The sequence below is a fragment of the Crinia signifera genome, chromosome 2 (assembly GCF_055691185.1).
Source record: "Crinia signifera chromosome 2, ASM5569118v1, whole genome shotgun sequence".
NCBI lineage: Eukaryota > Metazoa > Chordata > Amphibia > Anura > Myobatrachidae > Crinia > Crinia signifera.
The window spans coordinates 148,987,589-149,003,288 of record NC_139218.1 but is presented as its reverse complement, the minus strand read 5'-3'; the positions used below and the strand labels follow the sequence as shown (position 1 = coordinate 149,003,288).

The window sequence follows — 15,700 nt, the reverse complement described above, 5'->3', positions numbered from 1 at the left end:
GTGGGTACGCTCAGGTCTGCAGTTCTCATCACTGCTCGCCCGAATGATGCGTCCACCGACGCGAACTCATGGAACCTATCGGATTTGGCAAAAGTATGAACAGAAGACCAAGTGGCAGCCCTGCAAACCTGCTCAGCTGTTGCCCCATGTCGAACCGCCCAAGAGGTGGTGACTGATCTGGTGGTATGCGCATTAATTCTGGCTGGCACAGGCCTACCAACTTTAGTATATGCAAACGCTATAATAGAGCGCAACCACCTAGCAACGGTCTGCTTAGAAGCAGGCCAACCATTATTATGTACATCATACAAAACAAGCAAAGTATCAGTCTTTCTGACACTTTTAACTCTGTCCACATAAATGCGCAAAGCGCGCACAACATCCAAATTCCTCAATTTGTCCCTTTTCCTTGAACCCTCTGGGGTTGAAACAGGCAGAACTAACTCCTGGTTTAGATGAAAAGCAGAGACTACTTTTGGTAAAATTGGGGTACTGTCTGAAGGACCGCCCTATCATCATGAAATATATGGAAGGGAGCCTTGCCGGACAATGCTCCCAACTACGATACTCTTTTTGCAGACGCCACTGCCAACAAAAATACCAGTTTCCATGTAAGGAATCTAAGGTCAGCCGACCGTAATGTTCAAAAGGTGCCTTTTGAAGGCACTCCAGAACCAGAGATAAATCCCATGGTGCTACTGGTTGCTTGTATGGAGGTTTCAATCGAGACACCACCTGCAGGAAGTTCTGTACTTCCGTTAACAATGCAATCCTTCTTTGGAAGTAAATTGACAAGGCCGAGATCTGTACTTTGAGTGACTGAAAGCTTAAACCCGGAGGAAAAGCCAACCTGCAAAACCTCCAACAATTTTTCCAATTTAAAGCGTGATGTGTATGACTTCTGTCTTTCACACCATCGAATATAGGTCTTCCAGACCCTATAGTAATTTGCAGAAGACACTGACTTTATGGCTTTAATTATTGTGTTAATCACTGCCTCTGAGAATCCTTTATTCCTCAAAATGGCGGTTTCAACAACCAGGCCGTCAAAATTAATCGAGCTGAATCCAGATGGTTGGATGATCCTTGTTTTAGAAGGTCTGACCTCAGAGGTAGACGCCACGAGTCCACAGACAATCTCTGAAGCCTCGAGTACCAGGACCTCCTTGGCCAATCTGGGCCACTAAAATCACTGGAATTGCCTGGGCCTGTATCCTTTTCAACACTCTCGCCAGCACTGGGACTAGCGGAAAAACATAAAGAAGATTCCCCTCCCAGGGGATAGTCATGGCATCCACTGCTTCTGCCAGTGGGTCCCTCGTCCTGGCATAAAACCTGGGCACCTGATGGTTGAATCTGGATGCTATCAGGTCCACATCCGGGGTTCCCCACTTCAAGGTAATTTGATGAAATATCTGAGGATTTAGGCTCCATTCCCCATCCTTCAGCTCCTCCCTGCTCAGGAAGTCTGCCTCTATATTCTCCACTCCTGGTATGAATATAGCTGATAAGGCTGGAACATACTGTTCCGCCCACAAGAGGATTCTGGACACCTCCCACATGGCCAGTTTGCTGCGTGTGCCTCCCTGGTGATTCAGATACGCCACAGCTGTGGCGTTGTCGGTCTGAATCCTTAAAGGGAGCCTCTGTAACCTGTCTCCCGCTAGAGAAATCACTTTCCACACAGCTCTCAGTTCCAAGATGTTGATCGGTAAGGCAGATTCCTCTGGAGTCCACAAGCCCTGCAGACGCAGGTCCAAGACTACTGCCCCCCCAGCCCCTGAGACTGGCGTCGGTAGTGACTACCAGCCAGCTCCAGGACTGCAGTGACCAACCCCACTGAAGGGAGTCCACGTCTGTCCACCATTTCAGGGAGGCTCGAGTTTCCGAAGACAGCACTATCTGTTCGGATTTCATGGTCTGTGTGTTTCCTGACCAAGCCGTCAAGATGTTCCACTGGAACACCCGAGAGTGGAACCTGGCAAACTGCAGCGTCTCGAAAGACGCCACCATCTTCCCCAGCAGCTTGAGGCACCTCCACACTGATGTGCTCCGAGAGCTGAGAATCTCCTGGACTAAGGCAACCAGATCCCTGGCCTTTGCCTCCGGTAAAAATACCCGATGTAGATGGGTAACCAGAATGACCCCCAAGAATTGGAGTCTCTGTGACGGCACCAACTGAGACTTTTGTAAGTTTAAAAGCCAGCCATGAGCCTGCAAAAAACCCGATGGCTTCTGCCAAGTGACTCTTCAACATGTCTGCTGACTCCGCTCTGAACAGCAGGTCGTCCAAATATGGGATCACCGTGATTCCCCTCAGTCGAAGCACAGCCGCCATTACAGACATTATCTTGGTGAATACCCTTGGCACTGTGGCCAGGCCGAAGGGCAACGCCTGGAATTGCAATGTGCATGTCTCCCATCACAAACCTCAATAGAGCCTGATGTCCTGGGTGAACAAGAACATGAAGGTATGCGTCCTGGACATCCATGAACGCCAAAAATTCTCCCTGGTCCAAGCTTAACAGCACTGACCGTAGAAACTCCATTTTGCAATGGTCTACCCACAAATGGATAATTAACGACTTTAAATTGAGAATCGGTCTGAAAGACCCGTCTGGTTTGAACACCAGAAACAGAGTGGAATAAAAGCCTTTTTTCCACTCCACTCTGGGGACCGGGATCACCACACCCTTCTCTAAAAGAGAATGAGCCGCTCCCAAGGGAGCTGTACGGAGCCGAGCCCCCTTTGGTATTGGCGTGGGAATGAATCTTCTTGGAAGAAGACCTTTGAAGGGAATTCTATAACCCTGGGTTATAATTTCTAACACCCAAGAATCCCGGTCTAAGAATGCCCATGCGTCTTTGAACAGTGTCAGATGTCCCCCCATCTTGACCACCGCCGGGCAAAACCCTTGGCAGTCATGCAGAGGGTTTGTCCTCTCCTTTTGTGTTTGGTTTCTTATGAAAGGAACCAAATTTAGACATTTGGACCTTTCCCGTGAAAGGCTGCCCTCGAAAAGACGCACCTCCTCTAAGGGAGGGCCGCAAGGCCGGCCTGAAAGCAGAAAACCTTGATGTCTGCTTGGCTGCAGGGACTGGCAGGAAAGTACTTTTGCCACCTGTGCCTGCTTAATAATCTCTTCCAGTTCAGAAGCAAATAACAGCTTTTCTTTAAAAGCTAATGCCTCTAAGGCTTTTTTAGGCACATTATCTGCCTCCCAAGCCTTAAGCCAGAGAACTCTCCTGGCATTTACAGACACTGTGGAAACTCTGGCAGCCATTTTGAGAGCTTCCTCTCAGACTCCAATACATGCTCTGCAGCCGCTTTTAAGCTTCTCTGCAAGCAATAACACACAAGGGTCAGCGTGTAAAATAGTTCACAAATTTCTGGCCCACACGATCATGGCCTTAGAGACCCAGGCTGAAGCAATCAGAGGGCGTATGGTGTATCCCACCCCTTCAAATATTGCCTTGAGGTTACCCTCCAGCTTTTTGTCTACGGGGTCCTTAAACGCTGCTACCCCTTGTACTGGTAGCACAGTGGTTCCACCTGTGGCTTTGATACACGTGCCACAGAAGCATCTACCACTGGAACTTTTTTCCAGAGGTCAGCATGCGCCTCAGGCATGGGGTACAGGCTTAGAAATCTTTTAGGTATCTGAAGCCTTTTATCAGGGGTTTTCCAGGCCCCTTTGCAGGGAGATATCAGTTTCTTTACGCTGTCTCATAAAAAACAACCTTTGCGGGAGTTTATCCTTCACAGACAAATTTAATGCCTGTTTAACAGCAGTAATAAAATCCTCTACCCCTGAGGCTGAGGACTCTTCAGAAACATCACCCTGATCGGTATGTCTGTGTACTCTCCTTCCTCATCAGCAGCTAATAATGGCACTGAATAAGACCTTATAGGGGTCCCCACAGAATAACCATAAAACTTGTCCAACAAGTAATTTAAACCTGCTGATTCCCATAGCAGTATCCTGCATGACCTGTAATAAATCAGGATCTGTCTGGGTCCGAGGCAAAGAGCTAGGGGACTGCTGAGAGAATGGCAATGGTCTAGGGAAGTTACCAGCCATCACTCTGCCTGTCCAGTAATGCACCAAAGCATTTTCAGACCTGCCCAGGGCTTAGCCCACGCAAGCTCCGATGCACTACCCTCTGGGGTTCACTCCCCATGGGTTTCACAGCAGCGCAATAAATACATAAGCCCCCCTTATCTGCTCAGGGACAAATCTCAGTGTACAACCACTGCAAGCGCTCAATGCATTTAAGGCTCCCTCCCCCAAAACCACAGACTGTTGCTCAGACATGATGTTCTCAATTAACACAGTCACAACATTAAATGTACAGACATTATATACAGAACCAATATACTCAGTTCACTTAGCTTTCTGTAGTCTTCAGAATGGGGAAAGCGATGCCCAGGAAATCCAATCACTCTGTCAGGATCTGTCAGCCAGCTCAGCTCCGCTGCAAGCGTTCTGAATGGCGCCAAAACAGAGTGAGGGAAGGGACCAAGTCCCTGCTGCTGCGGGGTCTGTGACTTTTGGCACCAACTACCCCCAGACAGCCGCTCCCATTGTAGGATCTCCTAGTTCCAGTATCTCCCCCTCAGCTGGGGACCACTCGGAACATGCCTGTAATAACACTGCCGTCCTCTCATATCAGGAGCTCAGTGTGTAAGCTCCGCATAAAATGGCCGCCGCCATCACGGAGCGCCTGTCCCCCATGATCCCCACCTAGCGTGAAGCCGGTTTCAGAGCGCTCCGGAGCCCAGGCAGCTTCTTAAAAGAAGCTGTAAGCGCTGCACAGGGAGGCCAGACAGCGTCTCCCATGTGCACAGTGAGCTGACAGGACGCGCTTCTGTCAGCTCCTGCTGCGCTAGCAGTTTGAGGATTCACTAATGAGAATCCTCACACTGTGCCTACCTAGCTAGTGTAAAAGTTAATAAAATAATAAAAACCCTAACTAACTCTACTCCTTCGGCTGCTCCGGCAGCCCTTTAGAATAGCACCCACTCCAGTGGGCACCTAACACGAACTGAGGAATCTGGGATGCAGTAGGGGAGGAGCCTACCCTCCAAAAGCTTTAGGATAGGTGCCTGGCTCCTGCGGACCCTCCTACATCCCAATGTGAAGCTGTGTCACCAGGACCATTGAAAGAGAATATATATATATATATATATATATATATATATATATATATATATATATATATATATATATATATATATACATATATACACACACACACACACACACACACACATATATATATATAAATTAATATATATATTATACAGTGACTCAACTTTCCAGGATAGCAGGAAAGGAGACAATAGCGATACTCAACTGTCTAGCCAGCAGCAGGAGAGAACAGCTAATATAACCAGGCACAGAGAGAAAGGTATGAGGTAGTCACAAAAAGCTTCCTACATCTCTGTACCCAGCCAGCATGTGCTCACGTTGGTCTCCACGCACTAGGATGGTGGTTGAGAGAGAAGGAGGAGCAAGGTTACCTGCACGGGGCATGGGAGGGACAAAAGGCTGTCTGGAACTCACCCTGTATAACTCTGCAGACTCTTCTGCTGTGTGTCAGTGTCCCACTCCGGAGCTGCGCAGGCCCCGGTGCACAAGTCACCAGCCAAGTTACTGGGGCTGCTGCTGACAGGTGCCAGAGCTGCGGGCTGTCGACTCACTAATAGAACGCCCGTCTGCAGCCCATCTTGTAACCAAAAGGCTGTTCTAACAACCAGACAAACAAAGGTGCATGCTCCTGCCTTGGCATCAAAGACAAACACTGGTGGCCTGGGGTCAGGGAGCGTGGGTACATTTTTCTAACCCTATGGTACACGCTCTGCTACCTCACCTCTCATACACAGTGTGAACTCCTGTGCCTTCTGAATGAAAAAATAAACATTAGTTACATGTTCTTAACAAATATTACCGGATTTCCTTGCATTCAATACAGGTGTAGGATGCATTCTGGCATCTCTGGAAAAACCATCCAAATTTCCTTGAATAGCTTCCATTGCATCATCTCTCTTTTGTTCCGCAGTCTGAAAAAAAAGTAGCATAACAACATGCTATTTATTAGCAATCAATATTACCATCTGAAAATACAAAATCACAGTACTTTTTACATTTATTTTTAAAAGATAGCATTAAATCTCGTTCTTCAAAATGGCATGGAAGAAACTACCTATGATGTTTCCCTTAACTAACAGGAGATCGCCAGACTGAAATTAGTTTGTCAGGTAAGCTCATTCACAGCAACAAACTGAAACCGTATTTTTAAAAAAAGGCCCATTGAAAACAGTCCAGTTAACAAAAGACCAACCAAATTACATATAAGAGAAGTCTAATCTGTGACAGTTAGTCTTCCATGGAAAGACAACAGCAAGTGCTTGAAAATATTCCAATACATTACTGATAAAATGGGTTTACAGAAATGGCCTCCACAGTCATAGGACTGATGAACTAAAGCAGAAAATACTTCCAGAGAACGAAATTGAACTATTGCAGTAGAAGAGCCAATGGTTCCCAACCTGGGGTACGCTGCAGACCAGTTGGGGAGATTTAAAAATAATATTGGTAATGGCGAAAGACATAGGGATATATTCAAATACAGATGAAACTGTTGTCTTGTCGGAAAGATGGCAATTTCTGATTGATTTAGACCAGAAGGGGTTCTAACCTATTCAATGCTGGCTGCTGGCTTCGGGTGGATTGGCGGAATAGGTATTCCCCATGCTTCTGACAGAAACATGCCGAAATCCAACAGGTTTTGGTTCCCATCTTCGGCAATCTCAATTCGACTTGGAAAGATGTGCGATTGAGGCAGGGAGAACGACGCCGGGTGAGCAGCAGCACCTCACTTACCCGCTCTGGCCAGGGTGAGCAGCAATCAGCTGCCAAATCCGACATTTGGATTTGGCCGCTAATTTGAATAGGTAGTGTCGGATCCATTTCGAGAAATGAGTGTCAGAATGGATCGGACACTAATTAAATTTATACCAGATGATGGAGGATATCGCTCACCATAATAATGTGCACTGAACTTGTGTAGAAAGGGTTGTAGTCTGAAAGATCTAAAAGGGGCATTTGGGGTGTCTGGGGGTGAGGTCTGGGGTAACTGAAAAAACATGTCGGGGGACTGTGATTGGTTGAGATTTATTTAGATTAAATACAATACTAAGAGGGGTATTTAATCCCAGGTCCCAACTGTCGGTACATTACAACAGTCGGGACCCTAGCCTGTTTTGGCACGCTCGACAGTTTACTGGCAGGCGGGATGCAATGTCCCGCCTGCCGATCTGCGAAAGGGAGTGTATCTGTACTTGGACCGGTGCTTTTTAATATCTTTATTGGTGATATTGCAAATGGAATTCAGGGTAAAATGTGCCCTTTTGCAGATGACACAAAGGTATGCAACAGGGTAGACACACCAGGAGGGGTAAAACAAATGATTGAGGATCTAGGCAGATTAGAGAAATGGTCAAGAGAATGGCAACTACAGTTTAATGCCAAAAAATGCAAAATCATGCACTTGGGTCTCAGAAATCCAAAGACTCAATATAGTATAAATGGCACTATAATGGAAACTACAGAGGAAGAGAGGGATCTAGGTGTCACTATTTCAGGGGACTTAAAAGCAGGTAGGCAATGTAACAAAGCAATGAAGAAGGCAAGTCAGATGCTTGGTTGCATAGGGAGAGGTATCAGCAGTAGAAAGAAAGAAGTAATAATGCCACTGTATAGGTCATTGGTACGACCTCACCTAGAGTATTGTGTTCAGTTCTGGAGGCCATATCTCCAGAAGGATATAAATACATTAGAGACTGTACAAAGAAGAGCAACTAAAATGGTGCATGGCCTACATAACAAAACGTACCAGGAAAGACTAAAAGATCTTAATATGTATACTTTAGAGCAGAGAAGGGAAAGGGGGGACATGATAGAAACTTTCAAATATATCAAGGGCTTTAACAAGGTACAGGTGGGAGACATTCTTCACAGGAAGAGGAGCAACAGAACACGAGGACATGCACTGAAACTAGAGGGAGGAAGATTCAGGGGAAATGTGAGGAAGAATTTTTTCACAGAAAGAGTAGTAGATAAGTGGAATAGCCTCCCAACAGAGGTGGTAGACGCAAATACAGTAGTACAATTTAAACATGCTTGGGATAGGCATATTGATATCCTTACATAAAAATAAGGATCAAATATGGTTTGAGGTAACATGTTTAAAAAAAGGGGCAGACTAGATGGGCCAAGTGGTTCTTATCTGCCGTCAAATTCTATGTTTCTATCTGTGAAAATGGACATAGATTGTCGAGATCCGTCCATGATCTTGACAATCCAAGGCCGTTTTTTTTTTTCAAAACGGGCCCGATTGATTTTAAAGTCAGGTCTGTTCTGTCAATCTGCCTCTTCAATGCTGTTGGTAACGACAACATTGAAAAGACCGCCGCTATTTATCCCTCAGGAAATAGCATTGGGGATTGAATAGCCCCCAATTCCTGACATTATCTCCTATCACATGCCTCATTGCGTCACTTCAAAAATTTTGCCCTTAGCAAATAAAATATGCCCTCCTCAGAGACCAGTGCCCTTTCCAAAAAAAAAAAAAACACTACTTTCTATTGCAAATTTATAAGTAGGCAGATAAAATGTTTGTCATAAAGCCTGCAGTTAGAATATATACCAAAACCAATAATGTATCAAATAAGTAAAGCAAAATAGCACTTACCTTGGGTTTTACACTGCTTAACAATCTTAACTTCTGTTTTTGTTCTTCAAACTGACGTCGTTTTCTTTGTTCTTCTAACATTTTCTGCTGCTGTTCGAACATTTTTCTGAAAGATAAAATAAACACATAAGAAAACTTCTGTTACTGCATGAATAAATGACCAAGGAGTCATTTAGTTATACTCATGTGGCTCATGTGCACAAATGTTAAGGTACAACTCATTTATTTAATTAGCAAAATTGAAACACGTTCCATTATGGCCAGTCTAACCATTATTCATATGGCTACTTCCAGTAGTATAACATAGTATGGTGGATAGTGATCAATGAGAAAGAAAGTATCAATCAGCCCCTATCATTTTAAAGGCTATTCTAGAAAAATGAACGAAATCAGGTAGTTATACTTTACCTCTCTTCAAAAGTTGATACATCTCCTTATTTGACACAAAACAAACATTATCTCAAGTTGCCAATGACTCCACAGTAACCAGATCTCAGCACAATAGAGCACCGTGGCAAGTGATCGATCAAGACAGTTTGAGCAGGAACATGCGGCCAATAAATCTGCAGCACTGTGTAATGCCATCATGGTGATATGCTGTAAGTAATGTTTGCAGCACCTTATTGAATACATGCAGAACAATGTTAAGCAAATGGTACCTAAATACTGTATGTGGTTACAGTGGGTATATATTTGAGCCTGTAGGCTTAACATCTTAGTTCTCATGAGAAGAATTTGTGAGAAGAAAAAGTATTCAATGAAATATGATGTACAACAAAAAGGTGTATAAAATAAAATAATGTAATCTAACTTTAATGTATATAAATATGCATAAGGTTAAAAACATGTTGTAACACTACACAATAAGACATTATATTTACAGTATGTGGAACATGGTAAGGCACACAAAAGCCAGAAGTACAATGTAGTTCTCTAATCTAAAGCGGTCTGTTAAAATAGGTGAAATTCCATCATATTTTGGAAGTACACTATTCGAGGCATAGGGAGAAGAATTCTGAGGAAAAAAACAGTGGATATCACTGCACTGAGTGAGACTATGGACATCTCCTTGTCATCCGAGCTAATAAGAGACTGATTATTAAATGAATAATCTGCGGTAACTGAACACCATTTAAAAGCCTCTGTAATTCCCATCATTTACACTATTACTTTATTATTTGAATTACATGTATCACTTTTTGTACATAGCTATGACTTCTAATGCTGTGTACACACGGTGCAATATGATTGCTAGCGATATATTGCCAGCAATCATATTGCTCAGTGTCTCCTTTTCATCAGCGATGAAAAGGAGACACTGCTACGGGACGGAGGGGGAGTGCAGCAGCAGCAGACGCTGCTGCTGTCACTTTGAAGGGAGGAAGGAGGGAGCAGCGGCACGGGGCTGAAGTAGCGCAGCAGCAGACGCTGCTGCTGTGACTGTCACTGATGGGAGGAGGGAGGGAGCAGCGGCACGGGGCTGAAGTAGCGCAGCAGCAGACGCTGCTGCTGTGACTGTCACTGATGGGAGGAGGGAGGGAGCAGCGGCACGGGGCTGGGGAGATCAATGCTGATCTACCCGGCGCTGACCTCCGTGAAGGGAGGAGGGAGGGAGCAGCGGCACTGGGCTAGGGAGATCAATGCTGATCTCCCCGGCACTGACCTCCGTGAAGTGAGGAGGGAGGGAGCAGCGGCACTGGGCTGCGCTGACCTCCCGGCACAGTGATTGCCGGGGAAAGCCGCTGGTCGCAGGAGCATGCTCCAGCGACCAGCAGGGAGTGCACACGGGAGCGCGCAGCTGGCGATTTATCGCTCAGCGACCATATTCCCAGCGATTTTACCTAATATTGCTCCCGTGTGTACACACCATTTTTAACACTTAACACTGTTTTTTTACTGGTGTGCTGCTCTGAGCTTTCTGTCTTATGCTGATCTATTAGTGTGCTGTACCACAAACCTAGATATAGCAATACGGACACCCTATAGGGCAGAGGTGGCCAGAAGGTCGATCGCGATCTACCGGTCGATCGCGGGCCTTCCGCCGGTAGATCGCGATCGGTAGTTATAGTTCCGTCCCCGTTAAAATAGTCTGCTGACTGTGCTGACCGAAGCCTCTCAGGGCTTCAGCGTTCCCAGTGGTGCACTGCGCGAGTGCACGGATGACGTCACCGCGCACCGGCTCAGTGCAGGACTGAGAACGCTGAAGAAGGCGGGAGCAGGCAGAGTGTGCAGAGCGTCTCCAGAGTCTTCAGCTGCTTTAGCTGCTAGTAAGTTACGAAACACTCCTGCACTCTGTAATAATTTAGCTCCTGACGTGGTCTGTAGGGGAGGAGGAGAGGGGGGGGGGGGGTGAGTTATGGAGAGGAGAATTACATTGGGTGTCGCCACATGCAGGGGCTGCTTGATCTATGATTGCATGGGATAAAGTTTTCAGTTATTTATTGTCATTGTCTGACACCCTTATGGGTACTTATGTAGTATCTGGGCTGCCGATTTCTAAATCGGGTCGGATCGGGAGATCGCATCGCATCGCATGCGATTCGATGCGATGCGATGCGATGACCCGATTTTTCCATAGGAATCAATGTTAAAATGGACTGAGTCCATTTTAACATGGAATTCAATGGGAAAAATGGGTCCTTTTCATACCCCTACTATCCAAGTGGGCATGGAGTTGGATATAAACCTGTGGCGAGCGTAGCGAGCCACCGAGCCCGAAGCGTGGCGAGCGAAGCGAGCCCCGCGAGGGGACGAATACCGTCCCCTCGCGGGGCTCGCTTCGCTCGCCACGCTTCGGGCTCGGTGGCTCGCTACGCTCGCCACAGGTTTATATCCAACTCCATGCCCACTTGGATAGTAGGGGTATGAAAAGGACCCATTTTTCCATAGGAATCATTTTAACATTGATTCCTATGGAAAAATCGGGTCATCGCATCCGATATCGGATGCGATGCGATGCGATATCGCATCGCATCGCATCTGATTGTATGCCTTAACTTAAGGCATACAATCAAAAAATCGGCAGCCCAGATACTACATAAGTACCCCCTTATGTTTATGGCATAAACATAAGGGTGTTAGACAATGTCAATAAATAACTGAAATGCAAACACAGCAAATTGAATGTTGTTTCATGTTGATGAGGGGGGGTTCTATAGCCTGGGGACCCCAAACAAGCCAAGGATTTTCTTTAAGGTGCCTTATTACTTTATGGTGGCATGGGATAGGGTAGGGTGGGGTGTTGGAGAAGGGGAGAACACGGACTCTTGGTTATTGTTTTATGTCTCCCATAGTTTAAAAAATGGTTATTCTGCTGTTATTTGGGGGGAGGTGGCCCCCATGTGTCCCCTATCAGTGCAGGGGTGCCCAAATGTGTGCAGATTGTGAATTTTGGGCACATTCCCTGTGTCAGGATGTGAATGAATTTCGGGCACATTCCGTGTGTCAGGATGTGAATGAATTTCAGGCACATTCCCTGTGTCAGGATGTGAATGAATTTCAGGCACATTCCCTGTGTCCTAATGTTAAATTTTTGCTCAAAACCTGTGTCCTAATGCGAATCTTGTCCTATTCTCTGTGGCATTATGTGTAAGGGGCATATTGCACTGGGAAGGGAATATTTTTTGCACATGAGGAAATGCCGGTAGATCACCGGTAAGTAAGTGTACAAAAAGTAGATCCCGGGTTACAAAAGTCCGGCCACCCCTGCTATAGGGTGTATGATGGACAGCTTTGGGGGCTTACCCAGAGTCTACCAACGTGTGATTTTTAAATCTGGTTAATGAGATCATTCAGTGTGCTGGGGGAAATCATTTATTTTTCTTAATCAGTATTACCCCTTCTTTTCATGAGTGAGATCACTAAACTGATTGAGCATCTGCCAATATTTATAATCTACCCCATTCACACACTAGATATTTTTCCTGTTTGTATGCAAATGCCCTCAGACTTTGTATATTACAAACAGTAGCCTGTAGTCAAAAAAAAATATCCCAAATAAAGTTTTAAGTCTTCCCATAGTAGGGAGTGGATCTACCTGTGAACATTGCATGCAAAAAATTAATCCCACTCTTTTTGTTCCCATTCTGCTTCAGTGTTGACCCATCCTAAAGTGGAATGGCACAAGATTTATTTTGGACTGCTTATTCTGAAGCAATGACAGAGGAATTAACCACTTGGATATATATGAGAGTTGTCTATTCCACTGGTTCTCAACCTCGGTCCTCAAAGACCCCGGGTCTCCACACAGAATTGCAAGTGAAGTAATTATCTCCACCCGTTGATCTTTTAAAATGTGTCAGTGAATAATGAGTACATCTGTGCACCTGCTGGGTGACCTGGAAAACATGTACTGTTGGGGGTCCTTGAGGACCCACTGGTCTATTCTATCAATAGAATCATGGGGGTGATTTAACAAAGTTTGGAGATAAATAAAGTACCAATTAGGTCACGACTGTCATTTTTCAAACTGAAATAAATCACAGTTAGAAGCTGATTGTTTGGTACCCCAGGAGATTTATCAAATCTTTGGGTGTTTTAGACATTATGGCCGGGGAAAAATTGTTCGATGTCAGACATTTATGTAGGTTACTCAGCCAATGCAATGTCGTTCCTCTTTAATGCTCTGGATGCAAATCAGATCAGACTTCTCATGGTATTTTTAGACCAAGAAGTGTCTGACTCTTTTGGACCAATTCAGAATGCATCGTATAGCACAACAATTGCAGGCAGGGGATGTAATGTAACAGAGTTTGAAAGTCTAAAACAAAACAGCTCCATAAAGTTGGACGTAAACAGAGATGTTTTTTTTTTTTTTTGGGATAAGTTGTATTCGACAATGATGTAATCAAGTACACATGCATCTTATTTGCATAGTTCTGCACAAATAGCTTGTGGTGATTAAAATGATATGCAGCATGGTTATATTCTTTATGTAATTGCAACTGTGTCTGCATAACATTTTTATGTTTTACAGCCAAACCCTGTAACATAATTTGGTATGCAGATACAGCCGCATACAATGAAATGCAGCATATCTTCTGTATGTACCTTCATACTTATTTATGTAAGTGTTTGGCTGTAAAAACACTGACATAATTTAAATCAGAAGCTACATTACTTGTAAATCCCATTTGCATAGAAATGTGAATTAAATGCATTTTACATGAAATGTGAAAAGGGAAAAATACGGTACATGAGCTATTTTGAGAGATCAAAGTATTTTTTTAATTTCTAAGGTTAAAAATACTTAGAAAATTATTTGTTGCAAATGTGCTGTAATTGTGTACTTGGAGATTGTAGAACGAATGATACGCCATTCTTCGTCCTCAAAATGATGTTCCAAGTCTTTTTCACAGGCTTACTCATGAGGCTCTAGGGATGAGGAATCCTGTACCAAAATTGAATTATATAATTGGGAGATCGTGCTAGTATCAGTGGGTCGGAACACACAATATCTCTCTATCGGAGTGGGGGTTTGGGAAGAATTAGAAGTATGAAGAGAAGAAGCAAAGTGGCGTAGTTGAATATATTGATATTGGAGCGAGCAACGAATATTATATTTTATCTGTAAATCGGCAAATGTTTTTGGTGCGTAGCTACCTGATATGTGGTGGGGTCTCGGAACGCCAAAGGATGGGATGCCATCGTAGTAGAGATGCCAAGGATAAATGATGGGATGTTTCAAAGAAGAGTGAGTGGGGAAGGAAATGTAGATAGTTTGAGATTTCTGTTGAGGTTTTCCCAGACTCGAAGATGGGCGAAGGATTAGAGCATTGAGGGTGTAAATTGGGAGAGACCCAGGGCAAGTATAAGATTGAGGAGATACCAACTAAATCACTTTTCAGATCAACCCATCGTCTGATGTGTCTCTGGGTAGGCCAGACAATCAATTGACTAAGTCTTGTGGCATGTAAGAAGCATTGGAGGATTGGCAACCCGAGACCACCGCTCTGGGGGTGTTTGGCTAAAATAGTCTGTCGAATTCTCAATTTTTTTTTATGGTTGCAAATAAAATTGCCTATTGAGGATTGTAAAGTAGTGATGGTACTTGGAGGAATTGGGATCAAAAGAGTTTGGAAGAAGAGGTATAATAAGTTGGGGAGAGAATTCATTTTGATGGCGTTAATGTGACCGATCCATGAAATGTAGCAAGATTGCCATTGCTGGAGGTCCTTGTTTATAGAACTAAAGAGCAGAGAATAGTTGGCTCAGTAAGGAGTGTGGTAAGATTTGGTTATTTGTATGCCTAGGTATTGAGGGGAATCCCCTTTTCAAGTGAAATTAAAATTAGACTGGAGTAGTGTTTTGGTGTGTCCCGGTTAGGTGAAGGCGTAGGGGTTCTGATTTAGTGTAGTTGAATTTGTAGCCAGAAAATCTGCCACAGTTAGTGAGTTCAAGGAATAAATTGGGTAGGGAGATTAGTGGTTTAGTCAGTGTGAGAAAAACATTGTCGGCAAATAATCATACAGTGTACTGTGATTGTTTAACTTAAACTTCTGTAATATCTGGGTTATTATGAATTTGTTGAGCTAATGGTTCAATAACAAGGGCGAAAATAAGTGGTAATAAGGGACAGCCTTGTCTAGTGCCATTGGTGATTGAGAATGATTCGGAAGGAAGACCAACTGCCTGTACAGACTTTGAGGGGCTATGAGCTGCACAGATGTTTTAAATTCAATCAGTCCTGGCAAGCACTAGCTGTCCAATTATGCATAGTACGCAACACGCATTCACACTTTGTGGATGCCATATCAGCCTGGATCCAATTGTGACACTGGCCATCAGGAGTGATTCCTAACCTGCCCATCAGCAACGATGGAGCTGACCACTGAATACCAGGAGAAGGTGCAGGGGTTAGAGATTGAGGGGAGGGGAGAGGTGCAGAGGAGATGGAAGTGGGAGCTAGGTACAGGTGTGGGGTGTGGTACAACACCCCGACAGT

The 15,700-nt window shown here is 44.6% G+C and overlaps 1 protein-coding gene across 1 annotated transcript in view; it reads right to left on the bottom strand.

Annotated features, from left to right (window-relative positions):
* SYNRG (synergin gamma) overlaps nt 1-15,700 on the bottom strand; it is a 112,549-nt gene that overhangs the window by 66,870 nt on the left and 29,979 nt on the right. The window contains exons 5-6 of the mRNA XM_083173096.1: nt 8,758-8,863; nt 5,953-6,064 (exon numbers count right to left, since the gene is read on the bottom strand). Coding sequence (XP_083029222.1) covers nt 5,953-6,064; nt 8,758-8,863 — 218 coding nt within the window. The remainder of the gene's footprint in view (nt 1-5,952; nt 6,065-8,757; nt 8,864-15,700) is intronic.